General features: G+C 43.7%; 1 protein-coding gene across 2 annotated transcripts in view; it reads right to left on the bottom strand.

Moving 5' to 3' along the window:
* TRPM8 (transient receptor potential cation channel subfamily M member 8) overlaps nt 1-17635 on the bottom strand; it is a 73256-nt gene that overhangs the window by 39687 nt on the left and 15934 nt on the right. Inside the window, exons 8-13 of one of the 2 annotated variants that reach the window (XM_065413047.1) lie at nt 13882-14079; nt 8050-8152; nt 5300-5418; nt 4291-4581; nt 2407-2502; nt 1040-1169 (exon numbers count right to left, since the gene is read on the bottom strand). In XM_065413047.1, the coding sequence (XP_065269119.1) occupies nt 1040-1169; nt 2407-2502; nt 4291-4581; nt 5300-5418; nt 8050-8152; nt 13882-14079 (937 nt within the window). Of the gene's footprint in view, nt 1-1039; nt 1170-2406; nt 2526-4290; nt 4582-5299; nt 5419-8049; nt 8153-13881; nt 14080-17635 lie in introns of both variants that reach the window. The other variant, XM_065413049.1, reaches the window with a different exon arrangement.

Below are 17635 nucleotides of genomic sequence, written 5' to 3'. Positions count from 1 at the left end.
ATAAAGGATCAGAATGTCTGGCTAAGAAGTCCAGCTTCAGATAACAGCCTGTGGCCCAGCTGACTCATCACAGCCACAACACTGCTTGTCCTCCTTGGAAGTTGTTTCCCCACTACGTTCTTGGCATGAATAGGACTGATGGGCCTGCAGTTAAGGCCAGGGCCGGCTCTGGCTTTTTGGCCGCCCCAAGCAAAAGAAAAAAGAAAAAAAAACAACCTGCGTGGCCGGAGCCAGGGTGCAGGGGGACTCCCTGCGCTTCAGATGTGCCCCAGCTAGCGGGGGGAGGGGAAGGGAGCGGGGGGAGAGAAAGAAGGGGGGCGGCCAGGACTTCAGCGGGGCGCTGCCACGCGGCCCCTCCCGCTGCGCCCCCTGCCGCCTACCGGGAGGGCTCCGCGCTGCTTCGGTCGGCTGGGAGGGAAGGACACAGACTGCCCTGCCGGGCTTGCTGCAGGGCGCTCCCATCCTCCACGCCGCTGCCCCCTACAGGGCGGCCGGAGCGGAACAAAAAACAAAAAAAACAAAAAACAAACAAACAAAAAAGCAGCCGTGCTGCCCTAGGATTGGGCGGAATGCCGCCTCATACAATCTGCCTCCCCAAGCACCAGCTTGCTCGGCTGGTGCCTGGAGCCGGCCCTGGTTAAGGCGCTGCACTGGGACTCAGAGCTGGGCTCAGCTCCCAGCCTTGACATTCGTCACACACTTCCTGTAGGTGTCTGTGCAAGTTTTAAAGACACAGGCCTCATTAGCCACCACAGACCTTCTTTTTTTTTTTTTTTTTTTTTTTTTTTTTGGAGTGCTTTGCCTATCCAGGGCCAGGAGCTAGCAAAGAATTTTCTGTCTGTGTCCTCTGCTCCAGTCCACAGACACCTCTTCTTCTGTCCTCCCCCTGGAGGCTCTTGCCAGCCCAGCCAGAGGCTGGCTCTACAACATGACATCCCATAAAGCTTTCAAGGAGTACAAGTGGCATCCGTCATTACAAGCTGCTGATCACCAACTGAACATGGCTCATGTTTCCAAGTCTGTTAACACAGGTGCTTACCTACTGCTCTCGTCTCGTATTCATTTGCCAGCTCCTCAGACTCCCCAGCAGCATTAATGTCATTCTTCACTTTTGCCAGGCTTTTTAGTAGTTTACTGGCCCCGAGTGCTGCCAAAGTGCAGCCCCTGGTCTGCGAAGAGACAGAGAATCAGGAAGTCACATGGAGCTCTTTGCACGGCATGGCCATCACCATTCTTCTCCACTATTGGCTCAGAGCACCAACAGTTCTTCCATGCAATGTGAGGATGTGTTCCACTGCTTAATGACCCACAGGCTTCTTCCACCACCCCCTTTTACATCATTGCTTTGTCTTTCTTGCCTTGTTTGTTTGTTCTGGAGGTTCATTAAAGGCTGGTAAATAGAGCCACGTTGTCAGCAATGGAAAATGAAGATCCAGATCCACAAAACAAGCATAGTCCAACCACTCAATGCAACACCATCACACCAGGTTGTAACTGAACTATTCTAGGCACAAGGTGACTCATTTTGTCTCTGTGGTTAAAATCGCCTTAAAACCCTCTCCAAGGTGTCAGGAATTTAGACACGAGTCCTGGAGTCAGATGTTTAGAATGCTCTCTACAGTCCTATACTGCAGCACACTCACCTGGACACCTCCTGATCCCGGATGAACTTGCCATGGCTTGGCATGGGCACAGGAACCTGTATTAGCAGATTGGGTGCTCAGCTTAAGACACACAGGACAAAAGAATCAGGAGTGTCCACTAAATTTCAGGTGCCTCCATTTTTGAGTGCCCAGTTAGATAACCAAGAATTAAGGAACTAGGGAAAATTTTAGACTATGACCAGTCAGTCTTTGGGACTGGATCACTTGCTGATTAACTGTTCTGTTCATTCCCTCTGGGACACCTGGCACTGGCCACTGTCAGAAGACAGGATACTGGGCTAGATGGACCTGAAGCCAATATACAGTTTTGGTTTCCTTAAAAAATATGCCTCTCTATTTTTCGTTGGAAGTAGAAACTAGATCAAACCATATGCCTGGATCACATGATCTTCATACTGTGAAGAGGGAGGGGGTTCATAATCCAAACATGGGTCCAGCTATGAATTTCACAGCTAGCACCTTTCAAAGGCTGAATCAACCCCTCCCTCAAACTTTAGGTGACGAGAGTGTCTTGAAATCCATATATGGATCTAAATCCAGATCCAAATTTAGTAGCTCAGGCCCATTTAGTTAGAAGATTGAGAGAGGAAAAATTGTAAAACGTTTTAAATTGGTAGCTTATCTATCATGCATTTGAGTTCCCAGATGGTTACTCTGGGGAGGACAGAGGGCAAATGTTTGCAAAGGCTTAACGTGCCAAGATAAATACAACAGTGCTGGGGGAAAGGGTGGTATACCCTACCTGTTCCCAAATGACTTTGGATAACTCCTTCTTGTTCTGAAGAACTGACCAGATAAAGAGAGCTTGCAAGGGATGCCTTGTAATAGAAGATTCATCCTGGCAGGAAGTAAAGGCACTATCTGTTCAATGACCTTGGTTTTATTTTTTAAATCAAGTAGATATTAGGTTATTACACCTCTTAAACTTGGCTCCCTGGTTTGTTCTCTCTGCACTGCTGCCCAGCAACCTTAAGGCCGCTCTAAGTTGTGCTGAAGAATGAGCTGGCTCTCAGCTGCTCCCAAAATGGAAAACAATAGAAAGGCAGCAGAAAATCATCTTTGCTCCCACGCTGCTCGTGCGCAAAGCGTAGCTTAGCCAGCCTCAAGGATATACACATGGCTTCATAGCTAAATGCCATTTTTACCAGGAGATGAATGATAGGTGGAAACACCCCCATTCTATACCTTTTAGTTAAGCCCTGAGTGTTGAACCAGACCTCTTACCATAAACTTGAAAATATTCTGATAGTAACAACTTCCATTCTTTTATTTCATTTTAATATAGCATGCATCCATTTATGACACTCAAAAGTTCTAGCCTGCCAATAAAATTATTACTGGACATTAACTGCCATGCAGCAAGAATAACTCAGCAGAAAATGGAGAACAAAGTGTTCTTTGAAGATTTCAAAGCCAACTAGGGGATTTAAAGAGACAACTCATATTCATTTTAATGGGACTTGTGTGTCTGAATTCCCTAGTTAGTTTGGAAAGTCTCAGTCCCTCCTCTTCTCTGCCTGTGGGACACCAGATGCTTAGTCTCCTGGGGACTGAATTGCTTTCTTTTAACCTGAGTTATTGAGTTCAATGTAGGGGAAACAGAGTGAAACTTAATCACAGGGAGATGTGGGGAAGAGGGTTTGCAGTGTAGACATACCTTGAAAAAGAAAATTCTCTATACCACCCCACCTGGTGTCCTGTATCCAGCTGTGGCCAATCCCTGTTGCTTTCAGAGGAAGGTGACCAAAACCCAGAATACAGCTGGCCAAATGTGCATCAGGGAAAAAAATTCCATCCTGACCCATGCAGGTGTCCGGCTAAAGCCCTGAAGCATGAGATTTGACTCTAGTCATTGTCTTAATGCAGAGCTGCTGGCGTTATGAGCATGAAAAGGGCAATGCAGAGCTTCTTCTTCTCTCCATGGCTCATGAAGGAAAAGAATGTACAGGGAATCAGATTCACAAATTCTAATGCCAGAAGGGGACCATCTAGTCCAATTATCCTCCATGCACAGGCCTTGGAAATTCCAGTTCTGTAACTCAGGTCTGCATTAAAGGCCTGATCCTGCCCTATTGAAAGCCATGGAGAGGCTGGTGGTACATGGCAATAGAAGTAGGAATAGGCAGACCCAAAAGTAGCATGGGACCCAAAGGGCTAGAAAGATGCTCTTGAAGTATTGAGTTAAGTTGTCTGGACAAGCTGGTTTCTTGTGCACTGTCACGTTTTCAAACTTTTTCTTCCCAGTAACATAAAAAACAATTTCCATTTCCTTCACTGAGCCATTTTCAATTGAAAGCTCTCTCATCCACAATGATATGAATTTGGGGTTCTTTGTAGGCCTTCATTACAACATATTTTAAAACTGCTCTGAGATCACCACAGTATGGAACCATGACTCTCACACAAAAGACTCACGTATTCTTCTAGCACTTGAGCAATGCAAAGATCCATGCTGTAGATTAACATGTGGAATGCATCAGTACGTTCAAGACCATTGCACTCCGCACAATTTGTAGCATTTTTTAAACAATTGAAATGCAAATTCATTACTGTTATAATGGCAATAGGGAAGACAATTCTTTTCCTACTAAGGAACACATGGCTAGACAACTGATTGGTTACTTACCAACAGCCGTATTTCTGTCTCATCCTTGCCATTCTTATCCTCTTTTTTGATGCTTCTTCGGAAGTCCTCAACCATCTTCCACACAAATGTGAGGAGTGCATCATTGTAGGAGTTCTTAGCAATCTGCAGGTTCTTAAACACCAGGCTGCTAAAGTTGTTGGAGAAAAGCTCTGTAAGGACCTCCTTGCTAAGAAACTTCCTCAGGTTCAAGCCATTCTCCAGAAAGAGGCGAACAAATTTGGGCCGGTCCTTGATAAGAGCTATAAACATGACATCCTGAAGGTCTGCAGACTGGGGAGAAAACGAGGAAAAGCCAGGTATTATCACAAGGCCAGCTGTGGATGGCTGAGCAGAATTCATTGTCCCCTATCCCTCTGCTGTTGCTCACATGTTTTGTTATGGATAAATATTGGTCACATTTTGCCTTTGCTCCACATTTCCTTCAGAATGCAGCCATGGCTGTGGTTTGGGAAGTGACTGAAATAAGCATACCTAGCTATTCCATGTATAGGCTTCATCAAGAATTTCCAGATACCTTCTGCACTCTGCCCCCAAAATGCCCAAATCTGACTCTAGAAGGCCCACTTCTAGAAAGGGTGGTTCAGTCTCTGGACTCTTTCAAGCCTTGACCTCTGCTCAAAGAGCAAAAAATAATATTAATCATCAGCTAACATAACAACCACCATTGTGGCTGACAAGGAACTGGAGTGAGACCTTCAGTTTCCAAGCAGTCGAGTAACCTACCTGAAGTAATGGTATATTTCATACCCAGGTAAGCTGTGACACTGCAGTGCCATCATAGCAATGGGTTTGCCATGTTAGAATACCCTTGTCTGATAGGTTAGTGCATTTTAAGCCTATACATTCTGCTCACTTCAGAATGAGCTGGAATGGAATTGTTATTGACAAACATCAGAATAGCGATGCCTACGTAAATGGTGCAAGTAAGAATTTCACTCCTTGTCTCCGCCAACCCCACTAGCTGTGCCAAGGTGCAATCTTTGACTACCTCCCAGCGCCGGTCATTGGTGAAGATCTCATCGCTGGCCAGGTCCAGTTGGTTCCACTCCAACAGCAGCTGCAGCTGCCCATTCCAGTTATCTTTATCCTGTTCATTGGTACTGAAAGCTGGAGGAGGAAGAGTCAGCTAAGTAAGGACTAGAAATTGGAGAGCGCCTTGGCTTATATTCTACCATCCCTAACTCTCTCCCCATCCCAGCCACAAAAGAAGCCTCTATTGTCTTTTTTTTAATGCTCACTTATAGCTTTCACAGGGCTTCAGAGGTTGTGCACATTTTAAAACACACATACCTATGTGGTATCTATAGACTAAACTGCACTTAAAATGACATGGATTGCATTACCTGAAGGCAGATTGTCCATGTAACTATCCAGAGCAAGCCTGTGACCCTAAGAGCATCAGGAAGTGAGTTTCAGAGGGCCTGACCAGTTCAGTGTGCCCCAATTCACTTATGTCAATCTGTATCTAATAGGTGTCATGTAAAATATCATTGGAAAACCAATGATACACACTGACCAGTAATATTCTTGTGTTGTCTATGTAGGGTAAACTCCCAAAGGACTGGACAAATGTGAAGGAAATATGGGACTAAATGTGTTTGAACCAGAAAAGTCTGGGGAGTGGGCAAACTGGTTTTTTCCAGACAAAGGAAAGGTCGCTGCCTCTTTCCAGGTGCAATCACAGACAACAGGCAATCATAGTCAAGTGGCCATTCACTGGCATATCGGCACGTGCAGGACCGATCAATCTGCATTACAGAAAGCATCAGCAGGGAAGAAACCAGCACGGAACCTTCCCCATCAGACTCCCTGGCACATTTCCTCACTGCGGGGGCACTGGACTTTGAGAAGGGCACATTTCAAAAGTTCAGTCTACTAAAGAAGAGAGGGGCAAAGAACCCCAAGTTATCTTACATCTAAGACATAAAAGGAACCGAGCACTTTGCGGGAGATCCTGACCACGGGGATGGTCAGACCATCTTGCTGACAGGAAGTGCGGTAAGAATCTTACCTGGAAGCAAGGCTGTCCTTTCGTTAAGTCTTAGTCACTAGAAAGTTTTTTTTTTTCCATTTTTATTTGTTTTTAATTATTTCTGACTTTAGCCCTTATACTTGACCTCACTTAAAACACCCCTTTTTGATTAAGTAAACTTGTTTTGTTTTTATTTTAAATCAACCAAGGACCACGTTTGATTTGAAGTGATGAATAGCTCCAGTTAAAGCAACAAACTGCTGTGCTTTTGTCTCTTGAGAGGAGCAACAGACCTCAGTACTCCGAGTGTTTTAGGAGAGGGGACATTTCAGGGCAGATGGTTTTGGGGAAATTCAGGACTGGGAGTGTGTTGGGGTCACAAAGTCATAACCAAGGCTGGTGGAGACCCAGGGAGGGGCTGTTGTAGGCAGGCTGCTGGGATCAGTACTGAACTAGGGCCGCCCAGCACTCAGACACACACTCAGGGAACTGCATGCTTGCCTGCTGGCTGTTGGTGTCTGGGCTCTGTAGCAGAGCATTTAAGGGTAACAGGGCAGGCAGTGACACAACCTCTCACTGATCAGGACTGCATCCCAGAATGTGGCCTCTGCCTGCCCACATGTCATGGGGAAGTGCTGCCTCTCTGGCACCGTCAGTCACCCAGTAACCCACGCAAATTCCTCCATGGGTGCTCCACGCAGAAGGAGCTGCCCAGAGTTTGGGAGAGGATGTAGGAAGGGAGAAGGGGGCAACCATGCCTTGGGGCATTGACCCACCAGATGAGTTAATATCTCTGGGTCCCCACTCTAGTTGCAACTAAGCCGTGAGTGACCCCAATTCACTCAATGGAGTCAAACCCTTTCCAGAGCCACCCTGAGGGGACTGGTAGCAGGAAGCATTGAGGGAACCCCATTCTCCATTCACACAGGTGTAAAATCAATAGAGTTTAATTTATACACTAGTGGGACTATGAGGAGAATCTGGCCCCAGCACATCTCACTGCAGTGATTAAATGGAATTTGCAAGTAAGAAGGATCAGGTAGCACCATGAGCATTAGTGAGATGAACTCTTAATTGGCCATCACCTCATTGCTGACTGTCAATCAAAGTTCTCTCTCACCCAGTGCTCTCAAGCCTTTTTATTGTGAGTTTTACACCACAAGCTGCTGAGTAATCCATCTACTAAAGTATAATTGGAGAAACCCCTTTTGTGTTGGTTTTCAGTCATTTCCTAATATGCAGAAAACACTCCATATTATGCCAAAGTCAACGTTTTAGAGGGTCTGATTGCTCAGTATTTGCAGGGGGCTTCCCTCTCCACACTGGAATTACCAGTTCTGAGATACTCCAATACTCTGACTTGCTTCAGTAAGAGTATGGAACCACATTCTCTTCTGCTACAGCCATACAACTGCCAGGAGAGGGTACCAATGTAGGATGGGGCAAGAGGATAGTCTCCTGTTCTCAATGCTTGTTTCTCATATCCAGGGTGTACTCGCCATCTCCCCATGAATTTAACTCCCATTAACATCAGTGGCAGTCCAAACTGGGACTTCCTTTAGGCGCCTTTGAAAATTCCAGCCTCCGCGGAGATGGTCCAGCAGGTAGGATTCATGACAGGATGGGGAGCTAAGGCACAGATAGACTTGTCCAGGGAATTGAATCCAGGTAGCCAGCTTCCTAGGCTAGTGCCCTAGCCGCAGGGCCATACTTGTACCTAAGAGCAAAGTGAAATTAAAGCCAATGGGCGAGAGCTCAGTGCTCACCTTTATACAGAGCAAACGAAATGGCATTGCTCACGATTTCATCTCCAGCTTCTTCTATTTTAATAACAGTTAGCAGGTGAGGGTTTTCCAGGATTTCTTTGATCTACAAAAAAAAGAGAAGTCCAATTCTAAAGCTCTCTCAGGACTTTGTGGTTTATCTGCGCATGTCCCTTTGGGGAATGTCCCGTCATACAGTATTATTCACAGAGCTGTTTATCGTAAGTCCTCTCCCTACATACAAACTATATAAAATGAGAATTTCAGCAATTAAGTTCTAATAAACTCACAGTAGTTCAAATTAAAAACAGTTAGATTAATGATCCTGTAACATATGGCAATTTCTTGTCATTCCCGTCTCCCACACCCACAAACACAGAAAATTATGACCAATTAGGTAATTCTCACTAAATTAAAAACTAACAAGGAATAAATCTCAGATACCGTGTTAGTGCCAATTCCCAAACATCTAGAAGTTTATATGTTAAGGAAAAGTTTATTCTGGCCACGTTGCCTAGTCTAAAAACAGAGCTTATGTTCTCAGACCATCACGCTTTATGAAATTTCCTTCTTTCTGGCAAGTTAGAAATCTGAGGGACTGTAAGGAATTTGTATTTACACTTTCAGTCTCTGAATGAACCAAGAGAAGCAGAGGCATGTGAAACAAAGTAGAAATGAACCCAAACCACAAAACGCAGATCCAGAACTTGACCGCAAATGTCTTCCAATTCAATTTGGATTCCAGGCTTTGGTTCATCCAACTATAAATATACAGGGCCAGATGTGAAATAAAGATCCATATCTAGATTGAACTTTCAGGCAACCCCAATGTTCAGTTCTATTTGGGAGTTTTGAATCATGGATAATGCTGTTTAGATATATATATAAAACCCCCACTGAAGTAAGGTTCACGTTTGGTTTTAGTTCTGGCCAAAGGTGCAGTTTTGGTTCTGACCTGCTGGGTGGATGCCACATCACTGTTAAAAGAATGTAATTTCTCTCCACCTATTAAGAATCCACCATGGCTATCAGTTCTCTTGCTTCTCAGCATAGCCATGAGCTGGGTTCAAGAATAAATTCCCACCTCTGCCATCTCTGGGATGGTATTGCATAATTTGGTGCATTATAAAAGGTTAAACCTTCCTTTAATAGCAACCAATATATGATGTTTTAAAGACGATACTGCACAAGACAGGCAGTTGGTTTGCTCCATCATCTTGTGATATGCATAAGCCCTGGGACACATCCTATGCAGAACAACCACCTTGCGTTGCAGTCTAGATAGAGAGATGCATTCCCCGCATCATGGCATTTCCAGAGGGGCACAGAATTGTAAATGGTACACAATAGTCATTGCAAGAGTTCAATGGAGAAGTTTTGTTGCTTGACTCTGATGCCCAGATTTGTAAAGATTATGTTCTAGGGCATTCATTAAAAAAATAAAATAAAATCATGATGAAAATGAAGCTAAGAAGAAGAAAAAATAATCAGAAAGAGTACAGAAAGTAATGGCACATTTTCCATAAACTTAACATTAGGAATTTTAACAGATGTTCTAACAAGCAATCATTCCCCCACTAAGATGATCACAGCCATAAAATAATTGACCAACTGAGAGATAAGGAGACCCTGGGATGAAGCACTGGGAAAAGAAATTGAGAAAGCCAATTACCCCATGATAATGGCTCCTTGAGTGAGTGCTATTATGCACTGCATTTCTAAAAATAACTAAACATTAAGGTTTTCATCAACTCAGTTTTTCCTACCACTATTAAAGAGGGTAGAAACGCAGCTGAAACAGCTCAGCCTGCTGGTTAGGTGGCAAGGGAATCACATTTTTATCCTGAGCATGCCAACGTCTCCAAGTTGGCAGCACTGCAGACACAGCACCTCCAGGCCCTGGAGCATCATGGCAGGAAGGCATAAGCCTCGTAAAGCACCCCATAGTGATGTCTAGTGTCCTGAGGCTCTCTCTCGTGTTAAAGTAGCAAGGGAAAAGCAAATCTGCTGGTATATGACAATGTTAAATTTTTATCTGCACCCAATGAATAGTAGTAGTGAGCTTATACTTCATGTAGTCATAGAATCATAGAATATCAGGGTTGGAAGGGACCTCAGGAGGTCATCTAGTCCAACCCCCTGCTCAAAGCAGGACCAATTCCCAACTAAATCATCCCAGCCAGGGCTTTGTCAAGCCTGACCTTAAAAACCTCTAAGGAAGGAGATGGGTGTCTGTGGTGTATTGCTGTGATGAAAGACTGGCCAGTGTGCGTACAAAGTTAGTATTGCTAGCTACAACCCAGTCTAGAAGAGGAAGGGGGAACTTGTCCATGGCATTGTTAAGCCTGAAAGGAGGGGAAAGTAAGCGAAGAAACTTAAGCAATGTTATAAATTTAACATAGTAAGCTTGTTGCCATAAGAAAATCTATGGAAAAAGAACAGAATGATATTGTGTCAGCTTGGAGAAATTCACCAGTTATAGTGCTTGTTTAGTGAATGGTTGTGTCAGTCAACCCACACCCCAGCATTTTTCTTCTTTACAAAGCTTACATAGGAGCTGCCATGCTCATCAGATCAAAGGTTCCAAGACCAGAAGGGACCATTGTGATCATCTAGTCTGACCTCCCGTATAACACAGGCCAGAGAACTGTCCCAAAATAATTCCTAGAGCAGAGTTTTCAGAAAAACATCTAATCCTGATTTAAAAGGGGTCAGTGATGAAGAATCCACCATGGCCCTTGGTAAGTTCTTCCAATGGTTAATTATTCTCATTGTTAAAAATACACACCTTATTTCCAGTCTGAATTTGTCCAGCTTCAAATTTCTTTCTCTGCTAGGTTGGAGAGCCCACTATTAAATGTCTGTTCCCCATGTAGGTACCTATAGACTGTGATTGAGTCATCCCTTAACCTTCACTTCGTTAAACTAAATAGATTGAGTTCTTTGAGTCTATCACTGTAAGGCATGTTTTCTAACCCTTTAATCATTCCCGTGTCTCTTCTCTGAACCTTCTCCAATTTATCAGCCTCCTTCTTGAATTGTGGGCACCAGAACTGGACACAGTATTCAGCAGAGGTCACACTAGTGCCAAATAGAGAAGTGAAATAACCTCTCTGCTCCTACTCGAGATTCCCCTCTTGATACATCCCAGGATCACACAGTGTCATATTGGGAGCACATGTTCAGCTGATTATCCACCCCTCTCCCCAAAACTCACTGCTTCCCAGGATAGTCTCCTATCGTCTAAGGATGGCTGACATTCTTTGTTTCTAGATCTCTATACTTACATTTAGCTGTGTTAAAGCACATATTTCTTGCTTGTGCCCAGTTCACCAAGCAATCCAGGTCACTCTGAATCACTGACCTGTCTAGTTCATTTTCACTCCCCCAATTTGTGTCATCTGCAAACTTTATCAGTGACGATTTTATGTTTTCCTCCGTGTCATTGATAACAATGTTAAATAGCGCTGGGCCAACAACCGATCCCTGTAGGACTGTACTGGAAACAAACCTGCTTGATGATGATTCCCTGTTTACAGTTACATTTTTAGACCTATCAGTTAGCTTATCAGTGGTTCCTCTAGTCCAGTATCCTACCAAGAAAAGCAGCTAGTAGCTGACACTTCAGATGAAGGTGTAAGAAATCATGTAGTAAGTAGTTATGGGATAACCTGCCCTTAGTTGAAGTTTCTTCCTAACCTCCATTGATTAGAGTTTGGCTTGAGCCCTGAAACATGAGGGCTTACATTCTTCTAACAGCATTTTGGGCTGTATAAGTAGGAGCACTGCCAGCAGATCAAGGGACATGATCATTCCCCTCTATTCGGCATTGGTGAGGCCTCATCTGGAGTACTGTGTCCAGTTTTTGGCCCCACATTACAAGGAGGATGTGGAAAAATTGGAAAGAGTCCAGCGGAGGGCAATAGCTGGAGCACATGACTTATGAGGAGAGGCTGAGGGAACTGGGCTTATTTAGTCTGCAGAAGAGAAGACTGAGGGGGGATTTGATAGCTGCTTTCAACTACCTGAAAGGGGGTTCCAAAGAGAATGGATCTAGACTGTTCTCAGTAGTAGCAGATGACAGAACAAGGAATAATGGTCTCAAGTTGCAGTGGGGGAGGTTTAGGTTGGATATTAGGAAAAACTCTTTCACTAGGAGGGTGGTGAAGCACTGGAATGGGTTACCTTGGGAGGTGGTGGAATCTCCTTCCTTAGAGATTTTTAAGCTCAGGCTTGACAAAGCCCTGGCTGGGATGATTTAGTTGGAGATTGGTCCTGCTTTGAGCAGGGGGTTGGACTAGATGACCTCCTGAGGTCCCTTCCAACCCTGATATTCTATGATTCTATGATTCTTTAAGCACCTTGGTATTTTACATTTTAATCCTCATTATAGTAACCCTTGGTGTTCTTGTTATCCAGGTAAGCATCCCATCTTTTTAAAATCCTGCTAAGCTCTTGGCCTCAAAGGTATCTTGTGGCAAGGAGTTGCACAGGCTAAATGTGCACCGTGAGATAAAGTGTTTTCGTATTTATTATAGGAAAGCTCTTTAAATGTTTTAAATACTTTGGTGCTTAACTGTAGCCCTTTCTCACCTGATCCCCCTTGTGACAGGTTCGGTCACAGAGACTCCCCTCGAGACTGTCATTCGATGAGCTGGGATACCACGGAGAACAACCCTCCTGCCAGAACAGGCGCCCCTGTTTTGCTGTGTTAGACACTCCAGTCAGCTCCAACACAGACCCAGAGGTTGAGCCACGCCTCTCTGCAGTTCACTGAAACTGAGATTCACTCAGCCCAGGGGCTTCTCAGTTAACAGGGACTTTCCCAGCACCCAGTGTTCAGCCTTTCTGGGAGCCTGAACCCCAAATAAATCCGTTTTACTCTGTATAAAGCTTATACAAGGTAAATTCGTAAATTGTTCACCATCTATATCACTGATTGAGAGATGCACAGCTGTTTGCTCCCCCAGGTATTAATCACTTACTCTGGGTTTATTAATAAACAAAAGTGATTTTATTAAGTATAAAAAGTAGGATCTAAGTGGTTTCAAGTAATAATAGCCAGAACAAAGTAAGTCACAAAGCAAAATAAAACAAAACACACAAGTCTAAGACTAATACATTAAGAAACTGATTACAGGTAATATCTCATCCTCAAAGATGTTCCAATAAACTTCTTTCACAGACTAGACTCCTTCCTAGTCTGGGCCCAATCCTTACCCCGGTACAGTCCTTGTTAGTTCCAGCAGACATCTCAGATGGTAAGCAGGGGTTTTCTCATGACTGGCAGCCCCCTTTGTCCTGCTCCACCCCCTTTTATAGCTTTGGCACAAGGCAGGAATCTTTTGTATCTCTGGGTCCCCACCCCTCCTTCTAAATGGAAAAGTACCAGATTTAAGATGGATTTCCTTATCAGGTGACATAGTCACATGTCACTGTAAGACCCCTAGTCTCCATTCTTCCTGGATTGGCCCACATGTACATAGGAAGGCTTGCAGGTAAATAAACCATTTACAACCAATTGTCCTAGTCAATGGGAGCCATCAAGATTCTAAGCCACCATTAATGGCCCACACTTTGCATAATTACAATAGGACCTCAGAGTTATACTTCATATTTCTAGCTTGAGATACAAGAATGATACATCCATACAAATAGGAGGAACATATTCAGTAGTTTATAACCTTCGTTATGATACCTTACAAGAGACCTTTTGCATAAAGCATATTCCAGTTACATCATATTCATAAGCATACTTCCATAAAGCATATTGAGTGCAATGTCACACCCCTCTCCTTTCTGTCTCATCAACACTATGGCAAAGCATACACCTACCCATCTGATCCAGCTTTCAGTCTCCTCTTCCGTGAGTCTCGAAACGGTGTGCGGCAGGTATCGGAGCAGCCTCTCCTTGACAGATGAAGAGGCTAGAGTGCCTTCTGCCTCCACTAAGCTCGCTATTACATCAGCAATCAGACCTGAGCCCTCCACTACTATGCAGGGAATTTTACTCTTGATGGCAACATTGATAGCCTAGGAAAACACAACAGAGAGGGACAGAGATAACTGATTAATAAAGGTTCAGGCTATTTGAAGTCTACTGTTCAGTAACCAAGTGAACAATTTTTGGTATGGTTTGTGTGCAGGCACTGCAGAATTCCCCAGCTCCAGCCAATATTTTCACTATTACCAGCAAGGGATATTACAATACCAGTTCTTTACAACGGCCTCTAATTCAGTGGTTCCCAAACTTTTGTAATGGTGACCAGTAGTGTAGCGGGCTCTGGTCTATTTGCTGAAGGTATGGGAACTAGACCCTTACATCCACACAGGATTACTGTAGATATCAGGTTATATTATTAAGATTGTGTTTTTATTAATTGCACACAATGCATCTAATGATTTTTGTTAAATATCACAGAACAGCTTTACTCAGATAGTTGCTCAATTGAGTTAGAAAAATTACCCTTTTATCTATCCAGACATTAGAATGAGGACGTTATAGACTTTGAGTCAGCCCTTTGTCGTAAAGAGCATATATAGGTCTATCAATTAATACTCAGCAGGTGGCTTTATTTAGTTTGCCATTAGCTACAGAAGTTTATCCAGTGGAACCCTATTCTTAATGAATGTTAATGAGACAGGAGAAATAAAGGCACGTGACCACAGCGCAGAGAGAACATCCACCAAAATACTTGGGGGAAAAGGCAGATTTATTGAACAGAAATGACTCTTGAGCAGTCAAACACAAGCACATAGTATTCCTTCCAATTGGACAGTGGATATATGACATGAGCAGTGTATTTTCGATGCCAGTTGGACAAAGGATCTTTTCCTTTGTGGGGCACAGCAAACGTTAAAATAAGGAAGGAGCCTGAAAAATTTCCACTTCTCTTCTGCTTAAACTGAAGCCAATGATCAGAAACGAAACACACAAGCCTAGCGTACAGCCCTCTCTCAGATTCTGCCAATTGCTGACATCAGTAAGACCTATCAAGCATGACTGTTCAGTTGGGGTCTCTTTTAGCAGCAGAAGTCGGCAGCTTGAAAACTATTGCTATGCCTCCTTGGACTAAAACAAAGTTTTATCTGCTTCTGGAGATGGTCACTCCAGCCATGAGCTGTAACAACTAAGACATGAACATCTGAACAACACAGAATCATAGAATCATAGAATATCAGGGTTGGAAGGGACCTCAGGAGGTCGTCTAGTCCAACCCCCTGCTCAAAGCAGGACCAATCCCCAACTAAATCATCCCAGCCAGGGCTTTGTCAAGCCTGACCTTAAAAACCTCTAGGGAAGGAGATCCCACCACCTCCTTAGGTAACCCATTCCAGTGCTTCACCAGTGTCACTGACAAGTAATTGGTCAGACTGTCACAGACCCTTGTCTGGATTATGAGCCAGTTATTCTTCAAAGTTATTAAACACTTCAAGAACTGTCCATCTGATTTTAAGTTTGAATGCCTTATGCATTAGTTACTTGGGTTTAGGATTAATATTCACAGTAGGCTACTTATATTTTGTTAAGAATATTAAACCTTAAACTCAGTACAGTGTAGAACTCATTCTGTTTGCTTGAATAACGGTTCTATACGAGAAAAAGTTCCGTAAACTAGAAATAGGAGGGTGGGTTTTTTTGTTTTTGCGTAATGGTAGGGTATATGTTTCCGACTTACACAAAATTCGAGTTAAGCAAGGCATTCCGGAACGCAACGCTTGCATAAGTCGGGGAGCGTCTGTATTAAAATTAAGATTGAGTGTATTGAAACAATTAAAAATCTATGTTAATTAATGCTACCAGATGCAAATACCTGTGGGTAAAGCCTACTTAATGCAGGCATATTAGAAAATCATTCAACCAGTGACTCTGGGGACACACTTTGATATTTCGCAATCTGTGTGTGGCATTGACAAATTGATTAATTAACATTGGTGAAGAAATTATACAGATGAATTTTAGTATTGATTTTGATGGGACTATGATCATCAGGATAACATAAATTTAATTGGCATGATAAATTTATATATTAAAGTCCATCTATTTCAGTGAGTGTTGGCAGCAACAAGAGTGATAATCATTTCTAATCCTCTTCTGATGAGACAAGTAGTAATCAGCTTTGATTATCTGTACTGGATTTATTATATTTTATTAACACGTCTTGAAAAGTTTGGGTTAAAGTTGGACCTGACAAGAGTGTCCATAACTCAATTCATCTGCCTAGATAGCTTCTCTGGAACACAATCCAGCTTGTTATAGATGGTCCATGCCATTCATGCAGTCCCAGACATGAAGTTATAGATTCACATATTTTAAGGCACTAGGATCAATTCTATTATGTGTGACTGTAACAATTCCCCCCGTCACCAGCAGGCTTTGAACTCTAAACCTTCAGAAACAGATTTCCACCACATGAATCACCAGACAAGCCACAATACTGTACCAGATGTTGCCATGCAAACCTGTAGCCTTGGTATCATCTCCTGGCATAGCACTACCCACAATGCCCTATATTTGGTGAGCCTCTGAGACACATTGGTGACACAGATATGGCAATTTCTTCCAATATCCTTGGAAACCTTATAGTGTTAAGTTTAAGTATCTTTGGAGTCCATTCTATTAAATGCAAAGGTAATGTACTATTGTGGGCTGGATCATATGCTGGGGGAGATGTGATGTGAACCCTGGTATGACACGGCGTTGAGCAGGAACTGCTGAGCCAGCCTTCTGTCACTCCAGCTCCAATTAAGGGAGGTGAATTGGAGCTGGTTAGACCACCTGGCCCTAATTGGGGGAAGCAGAGATTTAATACAGCTCCTGCTGCCTAATTAGGCTGGTGCTGTATAAAAGCCTCAGGAGAAGGAAACCAGGGGGGGAGCAGGAAGAATGGGAAAAGGCAGAGAGTGGAAGCAGGGAGGTAGCTCTCCCCTCCCCTTGCCTGCAGATGGTAAAGGTGGTGGGAGCACAACCTGTAAATAAACTGCACCAGTGGTTACCGAATCCCGGTTCTCCAAGTGACTTTATCAGCCCAACGGGAGCAGGAGCCAAGAGGGCCCTGCAGCACCCTGTTACACCTGGGAAGTGTGATGAACTTCAAAGGACTGTACTGAGCGTGTCCGATAAGAATGGGATTTTGGATAATCTGTCAAGTAGTTTGCCTGGAGAATCTCGAAGGGGAATTTGCATTCACTTCCCCATTTCCTGTTATGCAAATCCCCAGTCTTTTGAAGCTATGCCCTGATAAGAGGTCCACAATCTACTGATAACCTGTTCAAAATCAAAGGCCCAAGCTGTATAAAGGAAAGACTAAGCTATTACAGGGGTACTAGTTCTGAGCTGAACTTGTAACCACAGAACCACCCCTGGGTGAGGTGTTCAAGGACTGACTCCTGACAGAGCTCTAGCGGGAGTCAGGGAGGGGATCTCTGCTAAGCTTATTAACATGTGTGTAGGTTCTTTTAAATATGTTTTCTCTCTAATGCTATCACCTTAAGAATAACCCTGTTTGCTTAGAAAGAGCTGTGTGGCAACTTGTTAACTGCTGGCCATTACAGCTGTTCACAGGCTCTGGAGAGAAAGCCAAGTGCT

Source organism: Emys orbicularis, chromosome 11 (genome assembly GCF_028017835.1).
Source record: "Emys orbicularis isolate rEmyOrb1 chromosome 11, rEmyOrb1.hap1, whole genome shotgun sequence".
NCBI lineage: Eukaryota > Metazoa > Chordata > Testudines > Emydidae > Emys > Emys orbicularis.
The sequence above is the reverse complement of the archived record's forward strand: the minus strand, read 5'-3'. Positions and strand labels throughout refer to the sequence as shown.